Consider the following 25,559-nt stretch of genomic DNA (forward strand, 5'->3'; position numbering starts at 1 on the left):
TCTTTGAGCAGGGACTGTCTTTTTCATGTATGGTGTACAGCGCTGCCTATGCCTTGTAGTGTTATAGAAGTGATAAGTAGTTGTAGTAGTAGTAGTAATGTAGAAGTCTGCCCTTGCAGATCAGCAACGCAGCCGCGCAGGCTTCTGTTTCTGTGAGTCTGACAGAAACGTGCAGGATGTCAGACTCACAGAAACAGAAGCCTGCGCGGCTGCATTGCTGATCTGCAAGGGCAGGCTTCTAGATGGAATGTTGCTAGTGGAGGAGTAGCCTAGTGGTTAGTGCAGTGGAACATGGGATGTTGTTACTATTTGAGATTCTGGAATGTTGCTATTACTTGAGATTCTACATGGAATGTTGCTACTATTGGAGATTCTGTTGCTACTATTTGAGATTCTACATGGAATGTTGCTATTCCACTAGCAACATTCCATATTTAGATTGTGAGCTCTTTGAGCAGGGACTGTCTCTTCATATATGGTGTACAGCGCTGCGTATGCCTTGTAGCGCTATAGAAGTGATAAGTAGTAGTAGGAGTAGTAGAAACAGTGGGCTACATTGCCGCAAGCTAACCAATTAGTGCTTGCTTAGCATATGAGCCCTTCCTGCCTACATAATAGGTGGCAGTAGGGGCTCATGCACTAATGGCCATGTGCCAATGGGAAAATTAGCATGTGGCCATTAATAGGGATAATAGAAAAATTAGTCATTTTTACCCCAGAGAAAAAATAACCTAGTGCGTGGAAATGACTTGCATAAGGACACACTAAGATCACTTTTTCCCGCAGTTTGGTAACAGGGCCCTTTAGATTCTAAACCCACCAGGTACAGGAAAATACCTACAGTGCTAAAAAAGGTATGAGCTAAATCCAAAATCCATTACTAAGCATACTGTGAAGTAACACAAGACTCTACAAAAGTCACGTAGAACCTAAAAAGTAGTTCTACTGCACCATAACAGCACTAATTTCCTGGAGTTACACAACAAGGGCCTACCTAGGAAAAGGCAGCACTGTAAACATTTCAGTGCAGTAGAACATCAATACACTTATCAGAAAGCTAAGTGCCTCTTTTTTAATAAACCGCTCATTGCATTTGCTGCATGGGGATCACTAGTGTGGTTTAGTAAAAGAGGCCCTAAGATGGATTAATATAGACCAATCTTACACAGACATCTGTTGCTATTTCACACACGAGCACAGGTAGGCCCTCACAAAGTACAGGAGAAGTAGACAAAAATTAAACTGACCCCTCAAGATGCCAGATTCTGCATACAGTACAACACCAGAGAAATAGAAACAGTAATGCATGCTCCCCTCCCTACTTTATGTTTATCCATGAACGGGGGGGGGGGGGGGGGGGGGGGCTGTAAATAAGGACAGCAGGTGTAAATTTCAAAAACAAACATTTGAAACAATGCATTCAAAATTAAGAAACAGACACAAAAATATGAAGCAAAAAAATCAAACAAAAAACCCCCCCATAAAGTAGGGCTGTGCTTTTTTATTGGACTAATTTAAAAAAAATTTGACTACCTATGAGGAGCCAAAACCTCCTTCCTCAGGTCAGGACATCATACCATAACAGTAGTACACTCTCCTGACCTGAGGAAGGAGGTCATGGCCTCTGAAAGTTAGCCAAAAAATGTATTTAGTCCAATAAAACGTTTTTTTTTTTACCTTTCAATTTTTCTTGTATTTTTATTAATTTTTAATATAGACTAACACAGCTAACCACATTACTTCATCCTAAATTAAAAATGAACTTCTTTTGCTGTTTGGCCATTTAATGTTTTGAATTGTTTTGGTCCCTGGTTACTCTTTCCTGTCTTCTTTTGTGTTGGTCCCAGTCTCTGGTTAATGCTTTTCTATCTTTTCAAGGGTCTCCTATCCATTTTGTTCTTTTTCTTTCTCCTCCTACCTTCTTCACTTCCTCTACCACATTCAGCTCCAACATTGAAGTGCTATATTCAGTTTTTTTCCATTTTTTCTGCCTCTGTATTCACACAGATTTAATTCATTCTTATTATCCAGTCTTCAGTCTCCCTTATTTTACTGCATCTGCCTAGTTTTCCATGTTTTTTTCCTCACCTCCAACCTTCCCATTCCTCTTCTTCTCTAGTCTTTCACTTTTTCCTTTTTCTCCCCTGCCATCCAGCATCTCCTCTCTCTGTTTCTCTCTTTCCTTCCCTGCCATCATCCAGAATCTCCTCTGAGTATGTCTCTCTCCCCCTCTTGCTTTTGAGAATCTCCTCTCTGTCTCTCCCATCCCCCCAATCCAACATTGCCCTTGTCTACTTGTCTATCTCTCGTGCCTCCTGGCATGTAGCATTGCCCCCCCCCCCCCTCTGTCTTTCTGCCTCCCCATCAATCATTGCCCCATCTTTCTCTCTTTTTCCACTCTATCTAGTATTGCCTCTCTCTCTCCCCTCTCATCCATTATTGCTCCCTCTTTCTCTCCTCCATCTAGTATTACACCTGCTTCTCTCTCCCCCCATCCATCATTGCTCTGTCTGTCTTTCTTTCTCTCTCCCATCCAGTACTGTCCTGTCTCTCCTCTCATCCAGCAATGCTCTGTCTCTCTTTCTCTCCCCTTCATCCAGAATTGCTCATGTCTCTCTCTATCCCCTCCCATCCAGCATTCCCATCTCTCTCTTTCTCCTCCCTCCCTCACTATGCAGAATTGCATCTGGGCCATTCTCTTTCTCTCCCCCTCCCCCATTTAGTATTGCCCCTGTTTCTCTCGACACCCCCTCCTATCCAGTATTGCCCCTGTCTCTCTTTTTCCCCCATTCAATATTACCTGTGTTTCTCTCTCCCCCTCTCATCCAGTATTGCCGTTTCTCTCTCCCCTTTTCAGAATTGCTCTTGTCTTTCTACTTTCTCCTATCCAGTATTGCTCCCCATGCTCCTCTCCTCACAAAAGGGAATTCTGCATTCAACAGAAAAGAGGGGAAAACATATATGAAAAGGACCAACAATGGAACGCCACTGAAACCTATTTTGGGTGGGAATGAGCCTTTTTGTTTAATATAATTTTTTGGGTTTGATTTTAAACCTCAAGGAGATTCTGAAGGACAGACTGAAATATTGCATCAGGAATCCCTTTTCAAATGAAACTTCACAGAGGCTGATCTCAACTGGGCTACCGATGCAGCTACGGTGTAGAAGCTATGATCCTTGACATCTCTCTACAGGGTCAAGTCTACATTTAATATGGTCACAAGAAACAAAAATCTGGGTAGACTTTCTTCTGGCTTTAATCCACTCCAAGTAGAAGATCGACTCGTTTGCAATTCAAAATGTGTAATAATGCTCAAAACTCTGGGAGCATAGCCTAGGTTAAAATGATTGGTTAATGTGGAAATCTGACACCACTTTCGGGGAGATTTGGATTTCCATAAAAACTGTGAAAGAATCCTGTCAATTAAAAAAAAAAAACTAACAGGAAATGTGATTGGAAGCATACTTAATACATAGTTAATTCTAGGAGACAACGTCATTTTGATGGTATCCAATCTACCCCACCAACTAAGGTACAAAGGAGACCATTTAGAAACTGAATCCTTAATGGAATTTATGATTAACTCTGCGTCAACATGGGATAACACTGCAGCCATACGATAAGTGAATATAGTAGAAATAGAGGAAGTCCTCTGTTACTAAATAATATGCAAAGGCGTGAGAATTAAAGGAGGGAGGTAGGGCAGCAGTGCTATGATGTCTGGTATACACCATTACTAGGAAAAGCCATTTCTGTTGTAACAGGTGATAACTGAGCACTGCACATTAAAATTATTTTATTTTAAGTAAATAATCACACATAAAGTTCATTGTATGAAAAGAGCAAATAAAAAAGACAAAAAAGGGCTTCAATGTGATACTCAGAGATAAGTAAAAGTGAAACCAGAACAAACAGTTAACCCAGAAAAAAATAGTGTTGACAGTTAAAATTTAATCTATACGGTGTATATTACTAAGTAACTCTACTTCACCAATCACCAATCCTTTTTTTTATATGTTTTTTCTCTTGCATTCAGAATAGTGCTCAGTGACTGGAAAAACATTTCCAAACTGACTAGCAGCCGGTTGTCATCGCCCTACATGCGAGCATGTTTCGCTTCATTTTCAGTGGCGCACGGTAATCCCGTCAGGTTTGAATAAGGAGATTGATTGGTGGGCTGTGTCCCACCTATCGGGGATTTAAATTTGTGTAAGGCAGTGTGGGTGTATCTATCACGCATGTACCGGCGTTCTGGCCGTTGGAGGGAGAGGAGTGCAAGCTGTTCCTGCCTGAAGGTAGCCATTAAGAGATATATAATGATAACATTCTGAATCATTTGTTTAGTAAGATAGTAATGTGTACATGAGTAATAAGAAAGTGAAAATTGCATTCGTAGTAGAATGAGTTTTTTTAGTTACACTGTATTTGGTTTATTTTTATAGAATGGTGTTCCTCTGATGACGCTACGGCGAAACATGCTCGCATGTAGGGCACCAACAACGGATGACAACCGGGAACTGGTTTAGTGAACTCCAAAACTTTTTTTTTGATTTATAGCACTGCACTATTTAAAGTGACTGAGAGCATTTCTGGAGAGTGGTAACACCTTGTCAAATATTAAGATAAGCGGCTGTATAAGTGTGGGAGTATTCATATAGTATACAAATAAACCACACATAGAAGTGGGTAGATTCTTTACACTTGAAGTAAAACATCATACAAGATAGGTAGGAGGTGGAGTGCAATGATGTACCACAAGGAAAGCATTATATATGGCTGCTAGTCAGTTTGGAAATGTTTTTCCAGTCACTGAGCACTATTCTGAATGCAAGAGAAAAAACATATAAAAAAAAAGGATTGGTGATTGGTGAAGTAGAGTTACTTAGTAATATACACTGTATAGGTTACATAATAGAAGGGGTTATTGGTTTATATTTGGTAAATAAAAAAAAACCCTGAAGGGAGATCTATACCCCAGAAGTGGTGACTAGTTAAAATTTAATGCCAAGAAGTGCAGAGTGATCCATTTGGGGTGCAGAAACCCAAAAGAGAGATACCAGATAGAAGGGGAGAGATTAGTAAGCTTGATTAATTTTATTGTAGCTACATTTGTACCCTGTGCTTTTTCACTCATGGCAGGCTCAATGTGACTTACATATACAAGTACTTATTTGTACCTGGGGCAATGGAGGGTTAAGTGACTTTCCCAGAGTCACAAGGAGCTGTACCTGAAGTGGGAATTGAACTCAGTTCCTCAGGACCAGAGTCCACCACCCTAACCACTAGGCCACTCCTCCACTCCGCTTAGGTGAGAGACCTTGGGGTCTTGGTGTCAGAGGATATGAAGGTGAAGAAACAATGTGACAAGGTGACGGCCTTGGCCAGAAGGATGCTAGGCTGCATAGAGAGGGGTATAACCAACAGAAGAAAGGAGGTGTTGATGCCCCTCTACATGTCGTTGGTGAAGCCCCACTTGGAGTATTGTGTTCAGTTTTGGAGGCTGCATCTTGCTAAAGATGTAAAAGACTGGAAGCAGTGCAAAGAAAAGCTACAAAAATGGTTTGGGATTTACGTTGCAAACCGTATGAAAGAGACTTGCCGACCTGAACATTTATACCTTGGAGGAAAGGAGAAACAGGGGTGACGTGATACAGATGTTCAAATATTTGAAAGGTATTAATCCGCAAACGAACCTTTTCCAGAGATGGGAAGGTGGTAGAACTAGAGGACATGAATTGAGGTTGAATGAGGGCAGACTCAGGAGTAATGTCAGGAAGTATTTTTTTCACAGAAAGGGCAGTAGATACGTGGAATGCCCTCCGGTGGGAGGTGGTGATGAAAACGGTAATGGAATTCAAACATGAATGGGATAAACACAAAGGAATCCTGTTTAGAAGGAATGGATCTATGGAATCTTAGTGGGGATTGGGTGGTGACTCCAGTATTTGGAGAGTAAAACAGGTGCAGGGCGGACTTTTACAGTCTGTGCCCTGATTGTGACTGAATAGATATGGATGGGCTGGAGTGTAAATTTAAAGGGGATTTGACGTTAGCTTCAGAACTTTTAGTGCTGGGCAGATTTTTACGGTCTGTGCCCTGAGAAAGGCAGGGACAAACCAAACTCGGGTATACATATAAAGTATTACATACCATGTAAAATGAGTTTATCTTGTTGGGCAGACTGGATGAACCGTACAGGTCCTTTATCTGCTGTCATTGACTATGTTACTATGTATATGTCCTGTCTTACAGCAGGCTTATTTTGAACCCTTGGAGAGCTTATTGAGCTGGATGGTGTTGTTTTCAGCAATTTATGCAGAAGCAGTTATCCTCTGGTTGAAGAGCGAAGGGTTGTTAATTTTATTCTGTTCGCCAAAGCAGCTGAGTGGTCTTTTGGTGTAGTGGCTCAGTCTTTGGCGGGTGTGGTGTTTTTCTCAAAATAGCAGGGTTGGCATGATCCTTCAGCTTCAGTTTTAGTTCATAAACTGCTGTCTGGGTATGCTCAGGGTTGGCAAGATGTGAATGTCAAGCTGGGTTGCCTTTCTATTTTATCAGTGACTTTACAGGTGGTCCTGGGTGCTTTAATGCATATTTGTTCTCTGTTTTCAAAGACAACTTGTTTAGTCTGGCTTCTTCTGTGGCTTTTTTGAGGTCATGCATGTGAGTGAGATAGTTGCTCCCTCTCAGTATGCAACAGGCTGGATGGGCCTTCTGTTGTCTGATGTGCGACTGACCTCTGAGAAGCTGTATTTGTGTATCAAACGCTCAAAAGCCAAACAGATGGGTAACGGTGTATGGCTTCAGTTGCATGTGTCTGCTTCTTCTGAGATATGTCCAGTAGCACTGTCTCATTCTTATATGAAAATTTATCCTACGTGCGGCCTTTATTGGCATGTTCATACTGGTGAAATAATCCTTTGATGTGTTATTGATTTGCTGCAATGCTTAAAAAAAGCTTTGGATTTGGTGGGAATGGACCCATCCTTGTTTGGGACACATTCTTTTAGAATTGGGGCAGTGTCATTTGCTGTGTGCAGGAGTGAGTCATCAGCAATTATTTGCCAGTTAGGGTGTTGAGTATCCAATAGATATTTGAGCTATGTTCGAGATGTGTCCTGCTAACTTATTCTGTTTTCTTAATTGTTTTAGCTTCTGTGCTTTGTTTTTTTACCTGTCAACATCTGCATATGGCTTTGCGGGCACTCCTTTATATTCTGGGCTGGAAAGCATGCTCCAGAGTATTGATGGTGGTCATATCTTGGCCTTTCGGCATGGGGCATCACAATTCAGTGGCTTGAACTTTGTGGGATGTGTTGGGATCAGCTGCTACCAACTTTGCTGGAGGCTCAACAATTTTCCTATCCTAACTTAATTCTGATGCATATAGGGAGTAATGATTTATGACTTGATTAGGCAAATTAAAAGGGATTTCTTGGTTGCTGTTTCCATTTCTACCTGCACCCATCTGATCTTGTCCCAGATCATTCACAGAATTGTGTGGAGGAATGCCAAACAATGGAAGGCTGTGGAGCACCTCCATAAATGAGTTAATGCAGAAGTGTCCACATTTTGGGGGTCCATAGGTGGTATGGTGCTTACGCATGACTTGCTAACAGTTGACTGTCCAGGGCTCTATTGTCTTTATGGTACTCATTGGTCTATTGGGCAGAATATTTTTTTATGAACAGTTCAAGACTTGTTGGAATCAATCTTTAGTTTATGTTTGGCCCACAGCTAAGCATGGGGTGGGGGGAGATGCGGTGACAAGCTGTAGTTGTCATCACTTTTGGCAGGAAAAAAGGGGGCAGGCCTATTCCAGGGCAGCCATCCATATGGGTGATGAAGGATTTAAAACAATATAATATTGTGTTATTGTATACTTGTATGCAATGCTGCCACAGGTTGAAGCAAGGACTGGAGACATTACAGGTTTCATGGGGTGAATTTCTTTGGGTTAGAATATGGATTCATATGGTGGACAGATAGGGCAGCTAGGCGATATCGACTATCTGAAAGGGTGGAGGGTTAGCTAATAGGCCACTCTGAAAGAAGGTTGGAATTAAATTTGACTTTATTATATTGTTATGGTTGTTATAATTTTCCCTATGCTTATCCTGACCCTATCCCTGATTATATCAATCTAACCTAATACTAACCCCTCCTCCTACCTCCTCTATCCCCTCTCCCTTATATTATTACCTACCCACACATCCCCATTACTCCGCATTATACCTTGTAATTCTACTACTGCATTATACTTTGTAATTCTACTACTATGTAAGCCGCATTGAACCTGCCATGAGTGGGAAAGTGCGGGGTACAAATGTAACAAATAAATACATAAATAAATAAATAATAAAGCTGTGGCCAAAATTCTGGAAAGAATTAAAATTGTGATGACTTATAATTTGAATGTATTATTAAAGGCTTGTGTTGTCTTGTTGTGAATGGAAGTGGTGTGAGTACAAATGTTATGATTCTTAGCCATATGATTTCGACTAATAAGATAGTTACTCCACTGCTAAACCATGCAAGCTGATATTGGGAAGTTTAAAAAAGGTTAACTGCATTCAAAAACACGCTGAAAAACACTTTGCATCTGGACAATTCAATTATATAAAATAAATGGTTTGGCATTTGCTCTTAACTCTGTTTTGCTGTCCCCATGTCTACTGAAAATGCATGATTTTACAGATATAGACTGCTGGCTTGTTAAAAAAAGAGTTCACATTTTGGCACCAGTATTGACTAAGGGAAAATTAGATGCTATGGCCATTTGAACAAAATGGTTGTCAGGACTTTTTCTTTTTTAATTGTGGAGCTTTTTGGAATGGAACTCCATAAAAGACAAGGGATAGAAAGCAGAGGAGACAAAAGGCTGCTATTAACCTAAAGAGGCAGGCTGCTACTAGGTTCACCACAACACTTGTCTCACTGCTTAGCCAATGAAATGTTGATGTGACTAGAAGCAACCGCCCTATTCTGGGGTAAGAGGGCAACTTGGTCTCCATGCTAATTTAATCCAGAGGCCTCTCTCAATAGACTGCCAATTGGCATCTACGCTGTGTATAATTGTGCATGCACTTTTTAAGACAAGCTATTGTCCATCAAGTATTAAATCAAGGTCTCTGGGCAACTGTCCATGTTGGCTTACGAGGATTTAAATACAAGCACTCACAGAAAGACCAATGTGTCATGCCTGTCCTTCCCTCAGCACATTCTTCTACTGCAAGTACCAAAGTGAAAAAAAAAAGGGTGAAATTTACAAATGTCTGATTAACTACATTAAAAACCCTGTATTTCAAAAACAGGACACAACAAAAAGAATAATTCTAGGTTGGTTTTTTTTTACTGTTCTATCCTTTTTTTTCCAGATAGTTTATTGAAAATTTTAATATAACATTTACATAAAGAACAATAATACCTATTAAAGATGGAACACAATAAGCATGTAATACAATGAACAAAAGTACAAAAGTGCAGTTATACAATTATGTTGACTATAGGAAACACTGTGATTGGAGAAAATGCCGTATAATTAGGGATGGAAGGAAGAAAAAAACCCCCCAAGATGTAAGAAAGAAAAATAGAATAGTCTGGTAGAAGTTAAATTAGAAACACAGAAACATAGATATATGACGGCAAATAAAGGCCATATGGCCCATTCAGGCTGCCCATCCTCTTTAACCCCTAACTCTTCCTTTTCCTAAGCAATCCCGAATGCTTATCCCATGCCTTTTTACATTCTGCCACTGTCCTCGACTCCACAACCTCCTCCAATAGGCCATTCCACGCCTCCACCACCCTTTCTGTGAAATAATACTTTCTTAGATTACTCCTAAGCCTATCCCCTATTAACTTCATCATATGCCCCCTCGTTCCAGAGCTCTCCTTCAGTTGAAAAAGGCTCACTTCCTGTACATAAATGCCCTTGAGATATTTAAATGTCTCTATCATGTCTCCTCTATTTTGATCCAATAAAAAGCATAGTTTCCTTTTACTGAGAAGTGTACCATATTTTTTACCCAAGGCAAATTCCAGTTTTTGATGATGCAGAACAGATTGCCAACAAAAGTGAACATTCAGTACATGATAAGATTTCCAATTTGTTAGGATCGCCTTGTGGGCAATGGTGAGCAGGATGTCAAAGAGTCTAGTGTGGGAGTCAGGAAGGTCTAAACCTGGCAACACGGACTTGAAGATAACAACGGAGAGAGAGAAATACCACAAACGAGATTAAACATCTTTTGAATAATTTTCTAGATATCATTCCAAAAGGCTTGAAAACTTTGCATTCATTTATCATGTGGAGAACAGCGCCAATATGTGACAATGGAGAGAGAAATACCACAAACAAGATTAAACGTCTTTTGAATAATTTGCCAGATATCAGTCCAAAAAGACTTGACAGCTTTGCATTCATATATCATGTGGAGAAAGGTGCCAATATGTGTATTACAGATTTAACACTTATTGGAGATTAATAGGCCTGCAGCAAAGAGTCTTCTTGGTGTCCATGTAGTCTTATGAGATAAAAAGTATATGGATTATAGGGTAGAAGCCAAAGCCAATGGTCTCAATGTAACCAACCAAAAGTGGGACCATTGCTTTTCAGAAAGGTTGTAACCAGCATCTTCTTGTAAGGACTGTTGAAGGCCATGTGTTTCTTTGTATCTGATATCGATCAACAGTCTATATATAGCAGAAGCAGTGTGACCAGAAGACAAAGAATTGAAGCGGTGCAAAGAAAAGCTATGAGGATGGTATGGGATTTACGTTACAAGACGTATGAGGAGAGACTTGCTGACCTGGACATGTATACCCTGGAGGAAAGGAGAAACAGGGGTGATATGATACAGACGTTCAAATATTTGAAAGGTATTAATCCGCAAACGAACCTTTTCCGGAGATGGGAAGGCGGTAGAACGAGAGGGCATGAAATGAGATTGAAGGGAGGCAGACTTAAGAAAAATGTCAGGAAGAACTTTTTTCACAGAGAGGGTGGTGGATGCTTGGAATGCCCTCCCGCGGGAGGTGGTGGAGAGGAAAACGGTAACGGAATTCAAACATGCGTGGGATAAACATAAAGGAATCCTGTTCAGAAGGAAGGGATCCTCAGGAACTTAGCCTTGAATGGGTGGCAGAGACGGTTGGGAGGCGGGGCTAGTGCTGGGCAGACTTATACGGTCTGTGCCAGGGCTGGTGGTTGGGAGGCGGGGATAGTGCTGGGTAGACTTATACGGTCTGTGCCAGAGCCGGTGGTGGGAGGCGGGGCTGGTGGTTGGGAGGCGGGGATAGTACTGGGCGGACTTATACGGTCTGTGCCCTGAAAAAGACAAGTACAAATCAAGGTAAGGTATACACAAAAAACTAGCACATATGAGTTTATCTTGTTGGGCAGACTGGATGGACCGTGCAGGTCTTTTTCTGCCGTCGTCTACTATGTATGTTACTATGTTACAAAAAAGATTGTGCCAATTGATGAATGGTAGGTAATACATCAGCCAACTCAGTCACCAAATCTTTTGTAGATGAGCAGTGATGAAGATGTATCCATTTGTAGAATTGTGAATCAGATAAACAAAAGAAATGCTGAAGTTCAGGAAATGGAAGAAGATGATTGTAAGGGCCAAGTATGTCATGAACAGTCTGAATTCCTTTATCTATCCATTCTTTCCAAAAAAAGAAAAGGTTTTTGGTAATAAGGATATGTGGATTAAACGGTAAACCATAAGGACATATGAGTAATACATTAGTAATACATATGATACAGACGTTCAAATATTTGAAAGGTATTAATCCGCAAACGAACCTTTTCCGGAGATGGGAAGATGGTAGAATGAGAGGACATGAAATGAGATTGAAGGGGGGCAGACTCAAGAAAAATGTCAGGAAGTATTTTTTCACGGAGAGAGTAGTGGATGCTTGGAATGCCCTCCCGCGGGAGGTAGTGGAAATGAAAACGGTAACGGAATTCAAACGTGTGGGATAAGCATAAAGGAATCCTGTGCCGAAGGAATGGATCCTCAGGAGCGTAGTCAAGATCGAGAGGCGGGGCTGGTGGTTGGGAGGCGGGGATAGTGCTGGGCAGACTTATACGGTCTGTGCCAGAGCCAGTGGTGGGAAGCAGGACTGGTGGTTGGGAGGCAGGGATAGTGCTGGACAGACTTGTACAGTCTGTGCCAGAGCCGGTGGTTGGTAGGCAGGGCTGGTGGTTGGGAGGTGAGGATAGTGCTGGGCAGACTTATACGGTCTGTGCCAGAGCCGGTGGTTGGGAGGAGGGGCTGGTGGTTGGGAGGCGGGGATAGTTCTGGGCAGACTTATACGGTCTGTGCCCTGAAGAGCACAGGTACAAATCAAAGTAGGGTATACACAAAAAGCAGCAAATATGAGTTATCTTGTTGGGCAGACTGGATGGACTGTGCAGGTCTTTTTCTGCCGTCATCTACTATGTTATGAGTAGTTGAATTAATGGAGTGAGTCAACATTTTATCGAATTGAAGCAGACGTTGAACAGTAGTATACATAATTGGGTATAAATTCTTAGATGAAAAGGAGGACGCAGACATTAGCATAAAAGGTACTAATGGGTGAATTGCTGATTCTTCTAAGGTTAACCATGTCGGCCTATAACGTGTTTTAGAAGTGAACCAAAAACAACCTTACTGTAAAATAAAAGCTTTATGATAAGAAATAAAGTCTGGAAACAATACTCCACCATTGCCTTTGTGCTTTTCAATATTTTTAAGGCTGACATTCGGCAGCCAAGTTGTTCATATGCTTTAAGCATGTTGTCTACTAGTTCAGCATAGTTTTCAGCTCATCTGTTCCCAAGGAAGTTCTGCACTACTAGCACAAATGCATCCCAAGCTGCAAGTTCCAGAGGGTTGAGTTTTGTTCTGAATGTGTCATCATGCATTCGTTTGTTGATTTCGGGGCCAATAAAAATTCCGGCCTTTATTTTAGCCTCAGTTTTCAGTGTGCTAAACATATCCTTCAAATACTGGAAACCATTTCCATCACGATCAAGTGCAATTACAAAATTTTTTATTAAACCAAGTTTAATGTGAAGTGGTGGAAGATAAACTTGAAGTGGATCGACCAGTGATTTGTGTTGTAGATTGTACCGACCAACTGTGTGCTCGACTCTGAGAGGCCACTGTCTCATTTTGTAATGATTTTTGTCATCACGACTGTTCCATAGGCACAAGAAACACATATGTTTCATGTACCCTAACTGTAGACCAAGCAGCAGTGCTACCACTTTCAGGTCAGCACAAATATTCCATTTATGTTCAGAGTATTTGATCATTTTCAAAATTAACTCCATAGAAGCATGGGTCTCTTTCATTCCAACCCCATGAGCCAATGGAACAGATGGTTTTTCGTTACCATTGTGCAATAAGACAGCTTTCAAACTCATTTTGCTAGATTCTATGAATAGCCTCCATTCATCGGGAACATGTGTACCATCTAACTCCATCATAAGACCATTTACATCATTACAGAAACAGATATCGCTTTCCATTGCATAGTATGCAGCTAACTTGGTGTGTCGATGACGAAAGTGTGAAGTTGTGGTGCTTCGTTGTAGCAAATTCCATTCCCAAAGTCTAGAAGCTAGCAGTTCTGACTTTTCTTTAGATAATGACAGATCTCTTACCAGATCATCTAAATCTGATTGGCTCAGCAAGTGCGGCTGACCCTCCAGTTGTTCTGGATCAGGAAATACATCATGCCAATCAACATCTTCTTCTCCATCAGGATCAGAAGCGTCAGTTTCAATTGCCGTTCCTGCTGCGGGAGGGGCAGGCACTGGATTCTCTACATCATGTGGTACTGGTTTAAGAGCAGACTCACAGTCAGGATACACAATATATGACTTGTTTCTCTTTGAATATCCGGCGATTTTAGTCATGCAAAAATAACAGTCTGAATGGCGATTTTTCTGCTCATGCCAAACCATCAGCACTGCAAAAGCCATTCCTTTCCTTTTACCATTCAACCACTGCATTAGCCCAGAGTAACACACAGTGAAACAAACATGAGGTGCCCAGCTTTTATCTTGATCTTCAATTTGACAGTCAAAGTAATACTTGTAAGCAAGGCGCACTCGCTTTGTCAGATTCTTGCGCTGATCATAAGTATTGTATTTGCCACATATGTAGCAGAAATTGTCCGGATCATTAACACATTTGCGTCTATCCATCTTGCCTTATATACTTACTGCTGACATCAGCCAATAGACCTGTCTGAGCACGTCCGGCAGGTCCGGGCAAGTCTGTTGGAATATTTCCAATATATAATGCATTAATATTATAAGTGAATAGGCTTTGCATGTATAACTTAAAATCTAGATGTGTCAGGCAAATTTGGAGTTCATATTTGGAATCGGCAGCTTCAATTTAATATAAATCACATGTTTTTCTCTCAGTAGCAAAATCATTGTTGTAATGAGCTCCTAATGAGTTCCGCATTTCTAAGCACGCATTTCTAAAAAAGACTTCCTTTTCCGGGCAGTTGATTGAGCAAGATCTGGTACAAAAAACATTTTCTTACCATCAAATGTTAAGTTTGTGGTATTGTGTGCTTTAGTCAGTATCTGCAAAGCTTGTGGAAATTTTAATAGTTTGGCCACTATGGGTCTGGGGCATTGTAATCCAGTTTTAAGTTTTGAAGGAGTTCAATGAACTCGCTCAGATTGAAGTGGGAGATCTTTGTAATGTGCAATAGTTCAGGGATCCATGATTGTAGGAATTTTATCATGTCTGTCCCTTCTACTCCTTCACTAAGGCCAATGATCCAAATGTTGTTCCTACGATGTCAATTAGAGAGATCCTCTATGTCTTGTTCCAGTTTTTTAAAGCGTTTGTTGGTTTGTTCCAGTTGCTGTGCCATTAGTAAGGCCGCCTGGTCTGCACGCACCTGCAAACCTTCAACATGGACCTGGAAGGCAGAAAGCGATTCAGTAAATGATTGGAGATTATGTTTAAGTTTGCAGGTAGTTTCATAGTGTTTAGAAGTTAAGTCTCTTAAGGCTCGTAGTTCTTCCATCATTAAATTTGTAACAGATTGAGTATGTTTTCCGGTTGCCAACATTTTTTCAGGGGACAGAGGATCATGCTTCGTTCTTTTGATGCCAGCTGAATTCATATTCAGCATGTCACATTTTGCAGGTTTCGATACAGACATTTTAACCAGTTCATATTGATGATCTATGCAAATTGAAAAAGCTTTGAAAAATCTTCAAAAAGTTGATGTATTGGAGTAATCTTGTTGCTGAGCAGGGAGAGCAAAGAACTCGGCATCCATCTTGTACAGCGGCTCAATAGTGCCCCCCCCCCCCCTTTACTACTCTATCCTAAGATTTATATTTTGTCAGATTTCTCAGTGATTCAAGGTGGTTTACAAAAGAGAAGTTAACAAAATCAGTTAATGAGTACATCAATAATCATCAATACAATACAACCTATGTAATTATATAACTAAAATGATCTTTAAAAACTAATTTTAAATTTCCAAGAATTTAGAAAAGAGATACATCTTCAGAGCTTTACGAAATAAGATATAAGATGGACTACATCTAATCTGCATTGGAATATTATTCCGTATTTTGGAATCTTGATAAAAAAAAGAATATTCGAGAATTCATTTATAACAAATCTTCTTCAAAGATGCATCCCCAAGCTTTAGCTTCATACTTGAACGAAAGCTGGGATATTTAACTGAATAAACCAGCATTTGAGGAAGTGAAAAAGGAATAATTCTATGTAAAGTCTTTAATATTAAATGTGATAGTTTGATCTGAATTTGTGCCTTCACAGGGAGCCAGTGTAAATCCCTCAACAAATGAGAAGCTCTCTTAAATTTATCCTGGCCAAAAATCAACCTAGCCACTGTGTTCTGTAATAACTGTAATTTATATAGGGACCCTTTTACTAAGCCATGGTAAAAAGTGACTTGCAGTAGTGCGAGTGTGTCTTTTGGGAGCGCACTGGGCCATTTTTTTTACCGCATCCAGGAAAAAGGGCCTTTCTTAAGGGGCCGGAAAATGCATGTGCGCTAACATTGAAACCAGTGTGTGTCCATTTTCAGCCTAAGTCCTTACTGCCACCCATTGAACTAGTGGTAAGGTCTCACACACTACCCGTGTGGTAAGAATGCAGTGCGCACCAACTGCTGTTTACTGCCGGGTAAGCGGCCTGTAGTAGAAAATTATTTTCTACTGTGGGATTCAGCGCACGCCAAATTCGGAATTACCACCCGGCTCATGCGCTAGCGGGCGATAGTGCCAATTGGTTGCGCACTGTATGCGCGTAGACCTTACACAGCTTAGTAAAAGGGACCCGTGGAGGGGCACAATCGAACGGGGCACCCAAGTTTTCCTGAGGATGTCCTGGCAACGGAGCGGGGAAACCCGTATTATCGAAACAAGATGGGTGGCCATCTTTCGTTTCGATAATACGGTCGGGGATGCCCAAATCTCAACAGAGATGGTCAACCTTAGAGATGGTCGTCCCCGGTTTTCGGCGATAATGGAAACCGAGGACGCCCATCTCAGAAACGACCAAAAATGCAAGCCCTTTGGTTATGGGAGGAGCCAGCATTCGTAGTGCACTGGTCCCCCTCACATGTCAGGACACCAACCGGGCACTCTAGGGGGCACTGCAGTGGACTTCAGAAATTGCTCCCAAGTGCATAGCTCCCTTACCTTGGGTGCTGAGCCCCCCATAACTCCCCCAAAACCCACTCCCTACAACTGTACAACACTACCATAGCCCTAAGGGGTGAAGGGGGGCACCTATATGTGGGTACAGTGGGTTTATGGTGGGTTTTGAAGGGCTCACATTTACCACCACAAGTGGAACAGGTAGGGGGGGATGAGCCTGGGTCCGCCTGCCTGAAGTGCACTGCACCCACTAAAACTGCTCCAGGGACCTGCATACTGCTGGCAGGGAGCTGGGTATGACATTTGAGGCTGGTATAGAGGTTGGCATAGAGGCTGGCAAAAAATATTTTGAAAGTTTTTTTTAGGGTGGGAGGGGGTTAGTGACCACTGGGGGAGCAAGGGGAGGTCATCCCCGATTCCCTCCGGTGGTCATCTGGTCAGTTCGGGCACCTTTTTGAGGCTTGGTCACAAGAAAAAATGAACCAAGTAAAGTCAGCCAAGTGCTCGTCAGGGACGCCCTTCTTTTTTCCATTATCGGCCAAGGATGCCCATGTGTTAAGCATGCCCCAGTCCCGCCTTCGCTATGCTTCCGACATGCCCCCATGAACTTTGGTCGTCCCTGCGACGGAAAGCAGTTGAGGGTGCCCAAAATTGGCTTTTGATTATGCCGATTTGGGTGACCCTGGGAGAAGGACGCCCATCTCCCGATTTGTGTCGAAAGATGGGCACCCTTCTCTTTCGAAAATGAGCTCAATAGTAATTTAGCTGAAATTCCATTATACAGAGAGTTACAATAGTCAAATTGAGGAATAAAAATGGCCTGGGTTATAGTTCTAAAGTTATCTTGACCAAGAGAAGATCTGATATTTCATAACTATCGCAGTTTATAAAATATCTTCTTGACAAGTCTATTCATTTGTACCTCAAAGGTGAGTTTAGAATTCAAGATTATACTCAGTACTCTAGATTGATTGTCAATTGGCAGAATTTCTCCAGTAGATAAATTAATGGTAGTTACATTTAATAATTTAGTGTCCCAAACCAGACTAATTTAGTCTTTTGCTTGTTAAATTTAAGAAAGTTATTATGGGTTCATTGATCCACCAACTCAATGTTTTCTAACAAATTTATAGTTTCTGTAAAACATTCAAGTACTAGAACCCAAATAAAAATGCCATCGGCATATGAAAGAACATAAACTCCTACATTTGACAAAAATAACCTAAAGAACTTAAATAAATGTTAAACAATAAAGGTGAAAGAGGAGAGCCCTATGGGACTCCACACGATGCCTTCCACACACGTTGTCTATATACACAGTAAGTCCTATTTTTCAAAAAATCCATAAAATAATTCAACACGTTACCATTAATTCCAATTTCACTCAATCTCTGAAACAACAATGCTAATGATGTTTGCATTGCTATTGTCCCACTAACCCTCTTGCTATGCTATCTAAGTTACTTATCTGGTAGGTCTGATGAGACCCTACGCTTGGAATAAACTTCCTGAGCCCTTACGCCAAGCCCCCTCCCTGCCCATCTTGAAATCCTTGCTCAAAGCCCACCTCTTCAATGTCGCCTTCGGCACCTAACCTTTATACCTCTATTCAGGAAATCTAGACTGCCCAATTTGACTGCCCCTATTTGACTGACTGTACATTTGTCCTTTAGATTGTAAGCTCCTTGAGCAGGGACTGTCCTTCTATGTTAAACTGTACAGCGCTGCGTAACCCTAGTAGCGCTTTAGAAATATTAAGTAGTAGTAGTAGTGGTAAGGGTGTATTAAACTTTAACCCCTAACTCTTTAATTTTGATGCTTAAATGTTGGTGCCATTTGAGCACTAAAACTATAGATTACTAGCACTTCTGCTTGAATTGTACACTTATGCATATAAGTGGTAGTTGGGCACTAAACCCTGAATTCTATAAAAGTTGCAAAAAATGTAATGCGCAAATTTGGGCACGTGTCCAATTTGCACATGGAATTTAATTGAATAATGAGCTAATCAGTGGCGTAGCAAGGGCGGGGTGGTGGGGGCAGTCCGCCCCGGGTGCACGCCACTGGGGGGGTGTTGGCTCCGCTGGTTCCCTGCTCCCTCTGCCCTGGAACAGGTTACTTCCTGTTCCGGGGCAGAGGGAGCAGGGAACCAGCGGAACTGACACCCCCCCAGTGGTGTGAACACAGCAGGCAAGAATGCACTCGGGGGGGGGGGGCTTGGGTGATGCGCTGAGGGGGGGGTTGGGTGATGCACTGAGGGGGGGTTGATGTGCCGAGGGGGGGGGGGCGCAATGGCAGACTGCCCCGGGTGGCAGCCACCCTCGCTACGCCACTGGAGCTAATTAGCACTTATAATTGGCTTGTTAACCAATAATTAGATTTAACCGAACTATACACGCATAAATGTAGGCACGGGATCCACGCAATAATCAGCAATAATTGGCACTGATTAGAATTTAGGTGCACAAGTCGCTAAGCATATTCCGTAATGATGTGTGCCAAACTTCTAATGTATGCAGGCAAAAAGGGGCATGGTTATGGGTGAGGAAATGGGAGTTTCGTGGGTGTTCCAAAATTTACACACCTAGTTATAGAATATAGCCTAGTGCGCCTAAATCTACACACAGGGATTTAAGCCAATGTTTTGATGGTGTAAATGGATGCACATAGATTTAGGCACTGAAATATGAACTAACTGTATTCTATATAATTGGCGCCTAAATCTAGGCATTGATTATAGAATACACTTAGTTGGAACTGATTTTTTAGGCACCATATATAAAACATGGCGTACATGGCTGCAACTACATTTGCTCATATGGAGAGGAAGTCAGCAATATACTGTATACTGCGAAGAAATTTAAGCCTATTCTATAAAATTTAGGTGCACTTTACAGAATACGCCTAAGCATATTTTTTGTGCAGAATTTTCTGCACCATATATAGAATCTAGCCCTTTGCATATATCAGTAGCGCTACATATAAGACACAATTTTTAGAATTTGCATGCAGAAGCAATACAGATCTGTGTGGCGCTGATTAGGGAGCTGTCCTAAGAAACGCAATTTTTTTTTACAGTTTGAGGCGATTTTGAATACCAGAGTGGTAAGCATAATTTCCACCTTCAAGCACTCCTACAAACCCCAAGTCAAAACGGCAAATTAGCCAGGAGTTACACTATGCATAAATGCATAAATGCCGACAGGTGAAGCAGATGTAAATGCCAATGAAAAAAGTGCTACTGTATACTTGTATTGCAATTATAAAACAAGGCACCTAAGTAGCAACTTTTCTAAAATGGCTACTTATTTGTATATGTAAATCTACACATTTAAATCTGCACCTAAACCTACTTAAAGATACTCAAGTATGAGACATGACATCTAAAACATATTCTAATCACATATAGAGGGGCATTTTTGATATGACATCTAAGTCTGACTTTGGACGTTTTGCTCAAAACTCCTAGAATCTGAGTTGTGAATATAGAGATTTTCGAAACAGCAAAAGATCTATCTTTTTTTTTGTTTTCGAAAATGCACACTTGCTAAATGTTTTTTTGCTCTGTCTATCTTTTTGGTCCATTTTCGAAAAAAATAAATAAATAAATAAAGTCCAGTGAAAAACGCACAAAATCAAGCCATCTATCAACGATGCTGCGTTGATAGAGTAGTACCATCAAGAAGGGGAGGTAATCGTAAATTACTTCTACAACGTAAAGAAGTGAAATGGATTTATCAACTCCAATCTTTGTAACCTACTGGATTAAGTAGTTCAATTGATTGGCATAAATTTTATTAATTAAATTATTCAGTGTTGGAATGCACCATTCCAGATTTCCATTAACAAGCTGTGCATTAGTGAGGGTGAGGCTTGCCCTTTAAACTTTGTACGTTCTGCATTGATGACACTATACTCCCTTTTTGGCATCTGACGTCGCAGCGCCATTTTGAACCTTTCTAAGCGAATGAGCTAGCTGGTGCCTTTGTGAGTTGGTTAAGTTGTTTTCCTTTGTATATTTTATTTGATAAGTTTTATAAGTTGCCGTGTGTTGACTGATATTATGTTTTCAGCACCACCACAGCACATTGTTCCTGATTAAGCCCGGACAAGGGGCGACACGAATGGGCCCCGTTGAACTTTAAAAGCTGGGTGCTGTTTGATTCTCACTTTGCTGATGACGCTTTGAATCTCAAAGCTAAGTATCTGCAACTCAGCGCAGCTTTGATTTTTGGCACAAATCTTTGAAATTAAAATGATATGAATTTAAATGTCAGTTATTAATTTTGATATAAAGTCACAAAAAAATAGTGGAACGAATAAGCCCCATGACAGAAATCAAACACTAACAAAATTTACAAAATTGTTTTTTGTAGTATTTTTGACCAAAGTATTTTACTTTGGTTTCTGAGGGTTTGTTCCATTTTAATATATAAAAGTATCACAACTGTTTTCAGTATCATAGCCAGTGTAGAGTTAGTACTTCAGACAACACCATGACAAACACCACATTCTATATAAGAACATTTTAAGACTGGTTGTTCACTGCCTACTGTTTTCCTCCATTGTCTTTCTATAAGAACAGGTGATGATAAAAGTGTAGGGTTCTAGGCTTAGATGCATGGCATGTTCATCTACTCTCACTATCCTTTTCCTTCCAATTTAGGTTGGTGAATCTTGTATCATTTTTTAAATTGGGGAGTATGGAAAAGTTGTCAGGTTCAAAATTAAGCCAATGGGTTGAACGCATAATTTGAAATGTCTAACTTGAAGAAAGTCACAGCAAGATGGCTGAAATGTCAGATAAGCAAACTCTCATGTACTACTACCCAGACAGCTACAAGAGCCTTGACAGTTTCAAATCATAAATATATTTGGTTATGATATCTGTTTAGGTACTGCCACTGAATATCCAGGTATAACTCTGATATCTAAGTTAGACATTTGAATTTAGACTAGCTATTTCTGCTATGTACTGCTCAGATGTATAAGTTATGGACTAGTTTCAGTAAATGGCGATGAAATTTGAGCACCCAAAAAAAAGAACACTAAGTGCTATTCTATAAATGGCATTCCAAGTTGGGCACCATTTACAGAATAGCACTTAGTCCTGGGATCCTTTGTGTGCGAGGATTTACAACACCTGAAACCAGGTGTACATCCCAATGTGGAATTTGGGTGCGGATCCCTTGAATTCTGTACTGTATGTATTTTAAGGGAATGCCCCTGACCCACCCATTTCCCTCCCACTGTTACACCCCCTTTTCAGATCTGCGTGGAGCCATTCTATAACTGGGTGCATAAGTGTAGTTCTGTGCCAATCTGTCGATTCTGGGCCATTTCAGCACCTTGCTTCCATTATAACGCTTTTCATTAACGAAAATCAGTCCAGAAATAGAGCATAATGTTCGGTGCCTTATATAGAATGCCCTAGTACATGTCTAAGTGGTGCCATCCCTAGAAGCTCAAAATTCTGCCCTCATTTTAGAGGGATAACTTTGGCCCTAACAAGATTTATATGTCCAAAAGTTATCTGATCAAGTGTCGCAGATTTATTAAAAAAAAAAAAAATCTTACATAGTCAGTCAGTATCAGTACCACTAACTACATAAGTGCTTTTGATTAATGTATTGACGATGTCTGTGTTACAAGTTTAAGTGGTATAGTTATCAACATGGGTTACTATTAACAAATGCTATTTTACCACTAACTCATGCTATTTTAGAACAGCTTCATTTTATGCAATGAAACTTAAACGGTGAGAGAATTATCAACGGAAGCTACCATTAAGATATGTTACTTTACTGTTAAGTCCAGTTATTATTAATTAGGTCTCACTGCATAAAATGGGACCTGTGCTAAAATAGCATGAGTTAGTGGTAAAATATCATCTTAACTACATCCCGTAATTATTAATTGCTAGAGTTAATAGTAAAATAACACATCTCATAATGGCAGGGGCATAGTCATAGAGCTCGGGCCCACCCAGCAGCGGTGCACCCTAGACAATGCCAGCAGTGGGATTGGGGAGCCGCTGCTGTCTAGAATCTCCCTCTGTGATGTGCTCATCTTCAAAGGGTCACCGGTAGCATGTAAAATGGCTGAACTGGAAGTCTTCCCTTTGCCACAACTTCCTGTTCACAGTCTGGGAGGAACGCAGAAGAGGGAAGGCTTCTGGGTCAGCTGGCAGCAGCAGTAGTGATTTTTCCACGTTGCCGGCAACCCTTTGAAACATGCTGCATGGGGGGGGGGGGGGGGGGTTAGGAAAGAGGGAAATTGTTGGGCATGGGGTGGAGAGGTGGGAGAGAAGGAGAGATGTTGCATGGGAGTTTATTCCAAGCATGGGGTGAGGCGAGGCAGAAAGGGTGGAGCCTGGAGTTGGCGGTGGTGGAGAAGGGTACTGAAAGGAGGGATTTGTCTTGAGAGCAGAGGTTACGGGTAGGAACGTAAGGGGAGATGGAGGGTAGACAGGTAAGGAGGGGCTGCAGATCGAGTGCATTTGTAGGTTAGTAGGAGAAGCTTGAACTGTATGTGGTACCTGATTGGAAGCCAGTGAAGTGACTTGAGGAGAGGGGTGATATGAGTATATTAGTCAAGGCGGAAGATAAGACGTGCAGCAGAGTTCTGAACGGACTGGAGGGGGGATAGATGGTGCCGTTTTTGTCGAGTGTAGGGGGCGAAAGCTGGATTGAAGCGGATTGAGGATGGCATGAGAGGAGAGAAAATCAAGACAACGGCTGTGAACGGCGTGTTCAAGTATCTTGGAGAGGAAGGGTAGGAGGGAAATGGGGCGGTAGTTGGAGGGACAGGTAGGGTCAAGTGATGGTTTTTTGAGGAGTGGTGTGACTACAGCATGCTTGAAGGTGTCAGAGACAGTTGCAGTGGAGAGAGAGAGGTTGAGGATATGACAGATGGAGGGGGTGACAGTAGGAGAGATGGTGTTAAGTAAGTTGGTGGGGATGGGGTCTGAGGAGCAGGTGGTGCATTTCGAGGAGGAAAGAAGATGGGCGGTTTCCTCTTCGGTAATCTCAGGAAACGAGGAGAAGGAGGCCTGGGTTGGTTGGTTGAGGGAGTGGGTTATAGGGTGAAGAGGAGGAGATGGTTTGGTGGTGAATTCGAGGTTGATCTTCTGCACCTTGTCGCGGAAGTAGTCAGCCAGTGATTGAGGAGAGAGAGAGGGCGGGAGGGGTGGGAGCAGAGGGCACTTTGAGGAGGGAGTTAAGGGTGGCGAAGAGACGACAAGGGTTAGAGCTGAAGGAATTAGTCAGTTGGGTGTAATAATCCTGTTTGGCGAGGAATAGGGAGGACTGGAAGGAGGATAGCATGAATTTGTAGTGAATGAAATCAGTATGGGTGCGAGATTTCCTCCAGAGGCGTTCAGCTGATTGGGCACAGGAGCGAAGGTAGCGGGTGCAAGGGGTCAGCCAGGGCTGGGGATTAGTACGCCTTGTGGGACGGGAGATGGATGGTGCAAGGGTGTCCAGTGCAGAGGAGAGAGTGGCATTGTAAGTGGAGACAGCCTTGTTGACAGACTCGGAGGACATGATGGAAGGGAGGACAGTCCCTGCTCAAAAGAGCTTACAATCTAAAGGACGAAATGTCAAGTTGGGGCAGTGGGAGTTCTGGCCATCTCTGGAGAGAGGCTTCAGCTGACAGAGCTTGGGACTCCTCATGAGTTAAAGTATTTATATTTTGATTTGGGAGATGCCAGGAGAGGGGTGGAGTGGGCGGAAGGAGGGGGTGGGGGCAGAGAGAAAAATATTGTGCCCACCCACTTTAAGCTCAGGACCACCTAAAATGGGCTATCTGGCTATGCCACTGCTTAATGGTAGTCCATGTTGATAACTTCTTCCCGAAAGGAAATGGCATATACAAACCAATTTGAGTGCTCACTGTTATTCAATTTAAAAAAAAAGTAATATGAACAACATATGCATTTGCATTAGCTTGTTCTAAAGAACGCTAATTGAATGAAAAAAGCAGAGATGTTCTTGATACAAAAGGTGAAATAAACAAATGTCTGAATTTTTACAAGTTACAGAAACAAAAATACATAGCACTCTATAAAAAAGCATAGTGATGACAAAGAGAATTTCAATTTTAAAATGGTTAACAGCAATTTATGAATTTTCCAAGGAGTTCCAGACCATCATCTGAACCACATAAGAGAGCATTGGTTTTAGGAAAATGTCACATTTTAGTTTGATGGGCAAGTCTGTATGTGCAGTAAGCTATTGAAATCCTTTCTGATTAGGACAGGGGCATAGCCAGACACCCAATTTTGGGTGGGCCTGGGCCCAAGATGGGTGGGCAGAAGAACCCCATTCCATTCCATAGGTGATTTGGTTTCTCCTCTCGCCTGCATGCCTTATGGTCTCTCAAATATCCCTCCTCTCCTGCACACCTTTTAAATTTCAGATTTTCATCGGCAGTGAGGAGCAACTAATACACACTACTCATGTAGGCCCCACATCCTTCCCACTGATGCAGCTTCCTGTTTCCGCATAGGCGGGAATACGTCAGAGGGAAGGTTGTGGGGCCGGTGTAAGCAGTATGTATCAGTCGCTGCTTCCTGCAGCTGAAGATCTGCTATTTATAAGGTATGCAGGATGGACAGTTGTTGGGAGTTTTCAGCTTGGGAATCTCTGCCGGCCACATCATAGGTGTGCTGCTACTGGTGGGCCTGAGCTCAAAGTGGGTGGGCCTGGGCCCACCCAAGCCCACCCTTGGCTACACCATTGGATTAGGAGGGCCAAATCCGATAACCAATACGATTTCAATGATACAAAATACCCCTTCATAATGTCATATAGACAATATGATGTATACAGATTTATGCCTTGGATTGTGTCAAATATAGCTCAGAAGTATGTAGGTTATAGTAACATT

General features: G+C 41.7%; 1 protein-coding gene across 4 annotated transcripts in view; it reads right to left on the reverse strand.

Annotated features, from left to right (window-relative positions):
* Positions 1 to 25,559, reverse strand: part of HHIP (hedgehog interacting protein) — a 334,884-nt gene that overhangs the window by 11,626 nt on the left and 297,699 nt on the right. The window contains exon 14 of one of the 4 annotated variants that reach the window (XM_030191686.1): positions 2,794 to 2,929. The exons of the other annotated variants lie outside the window; for them this stretch is intronic. Coding sequence (XP_030047546.1) covers positions 2,874 to 2,929 — 56 coding nt within the window. The 3' untranslated portion in view covers positions 2,794 to 2,873. Of the gene's footprint in view, positions 1 to 2,793; positions 2,930 to 25,559 lie in introns of those variants that run through there. 4 annotated transcript variants of the gene reach the window in all.

Source organism: Microcaecilia unicolor, chromosome 2, assembly GCF_901765095.1.
Source record: "Microcaecilia unicolor chromosome 2, aMicUni1.1, whole genome shotgun sequence".
NCBI classification, from domain to species: Eukaryota; Metazoa; Chordata; class Amphibia; order Gymnophiona; family Siphonopidae; genus Microcaecilia; species Microcaecilia unicolor.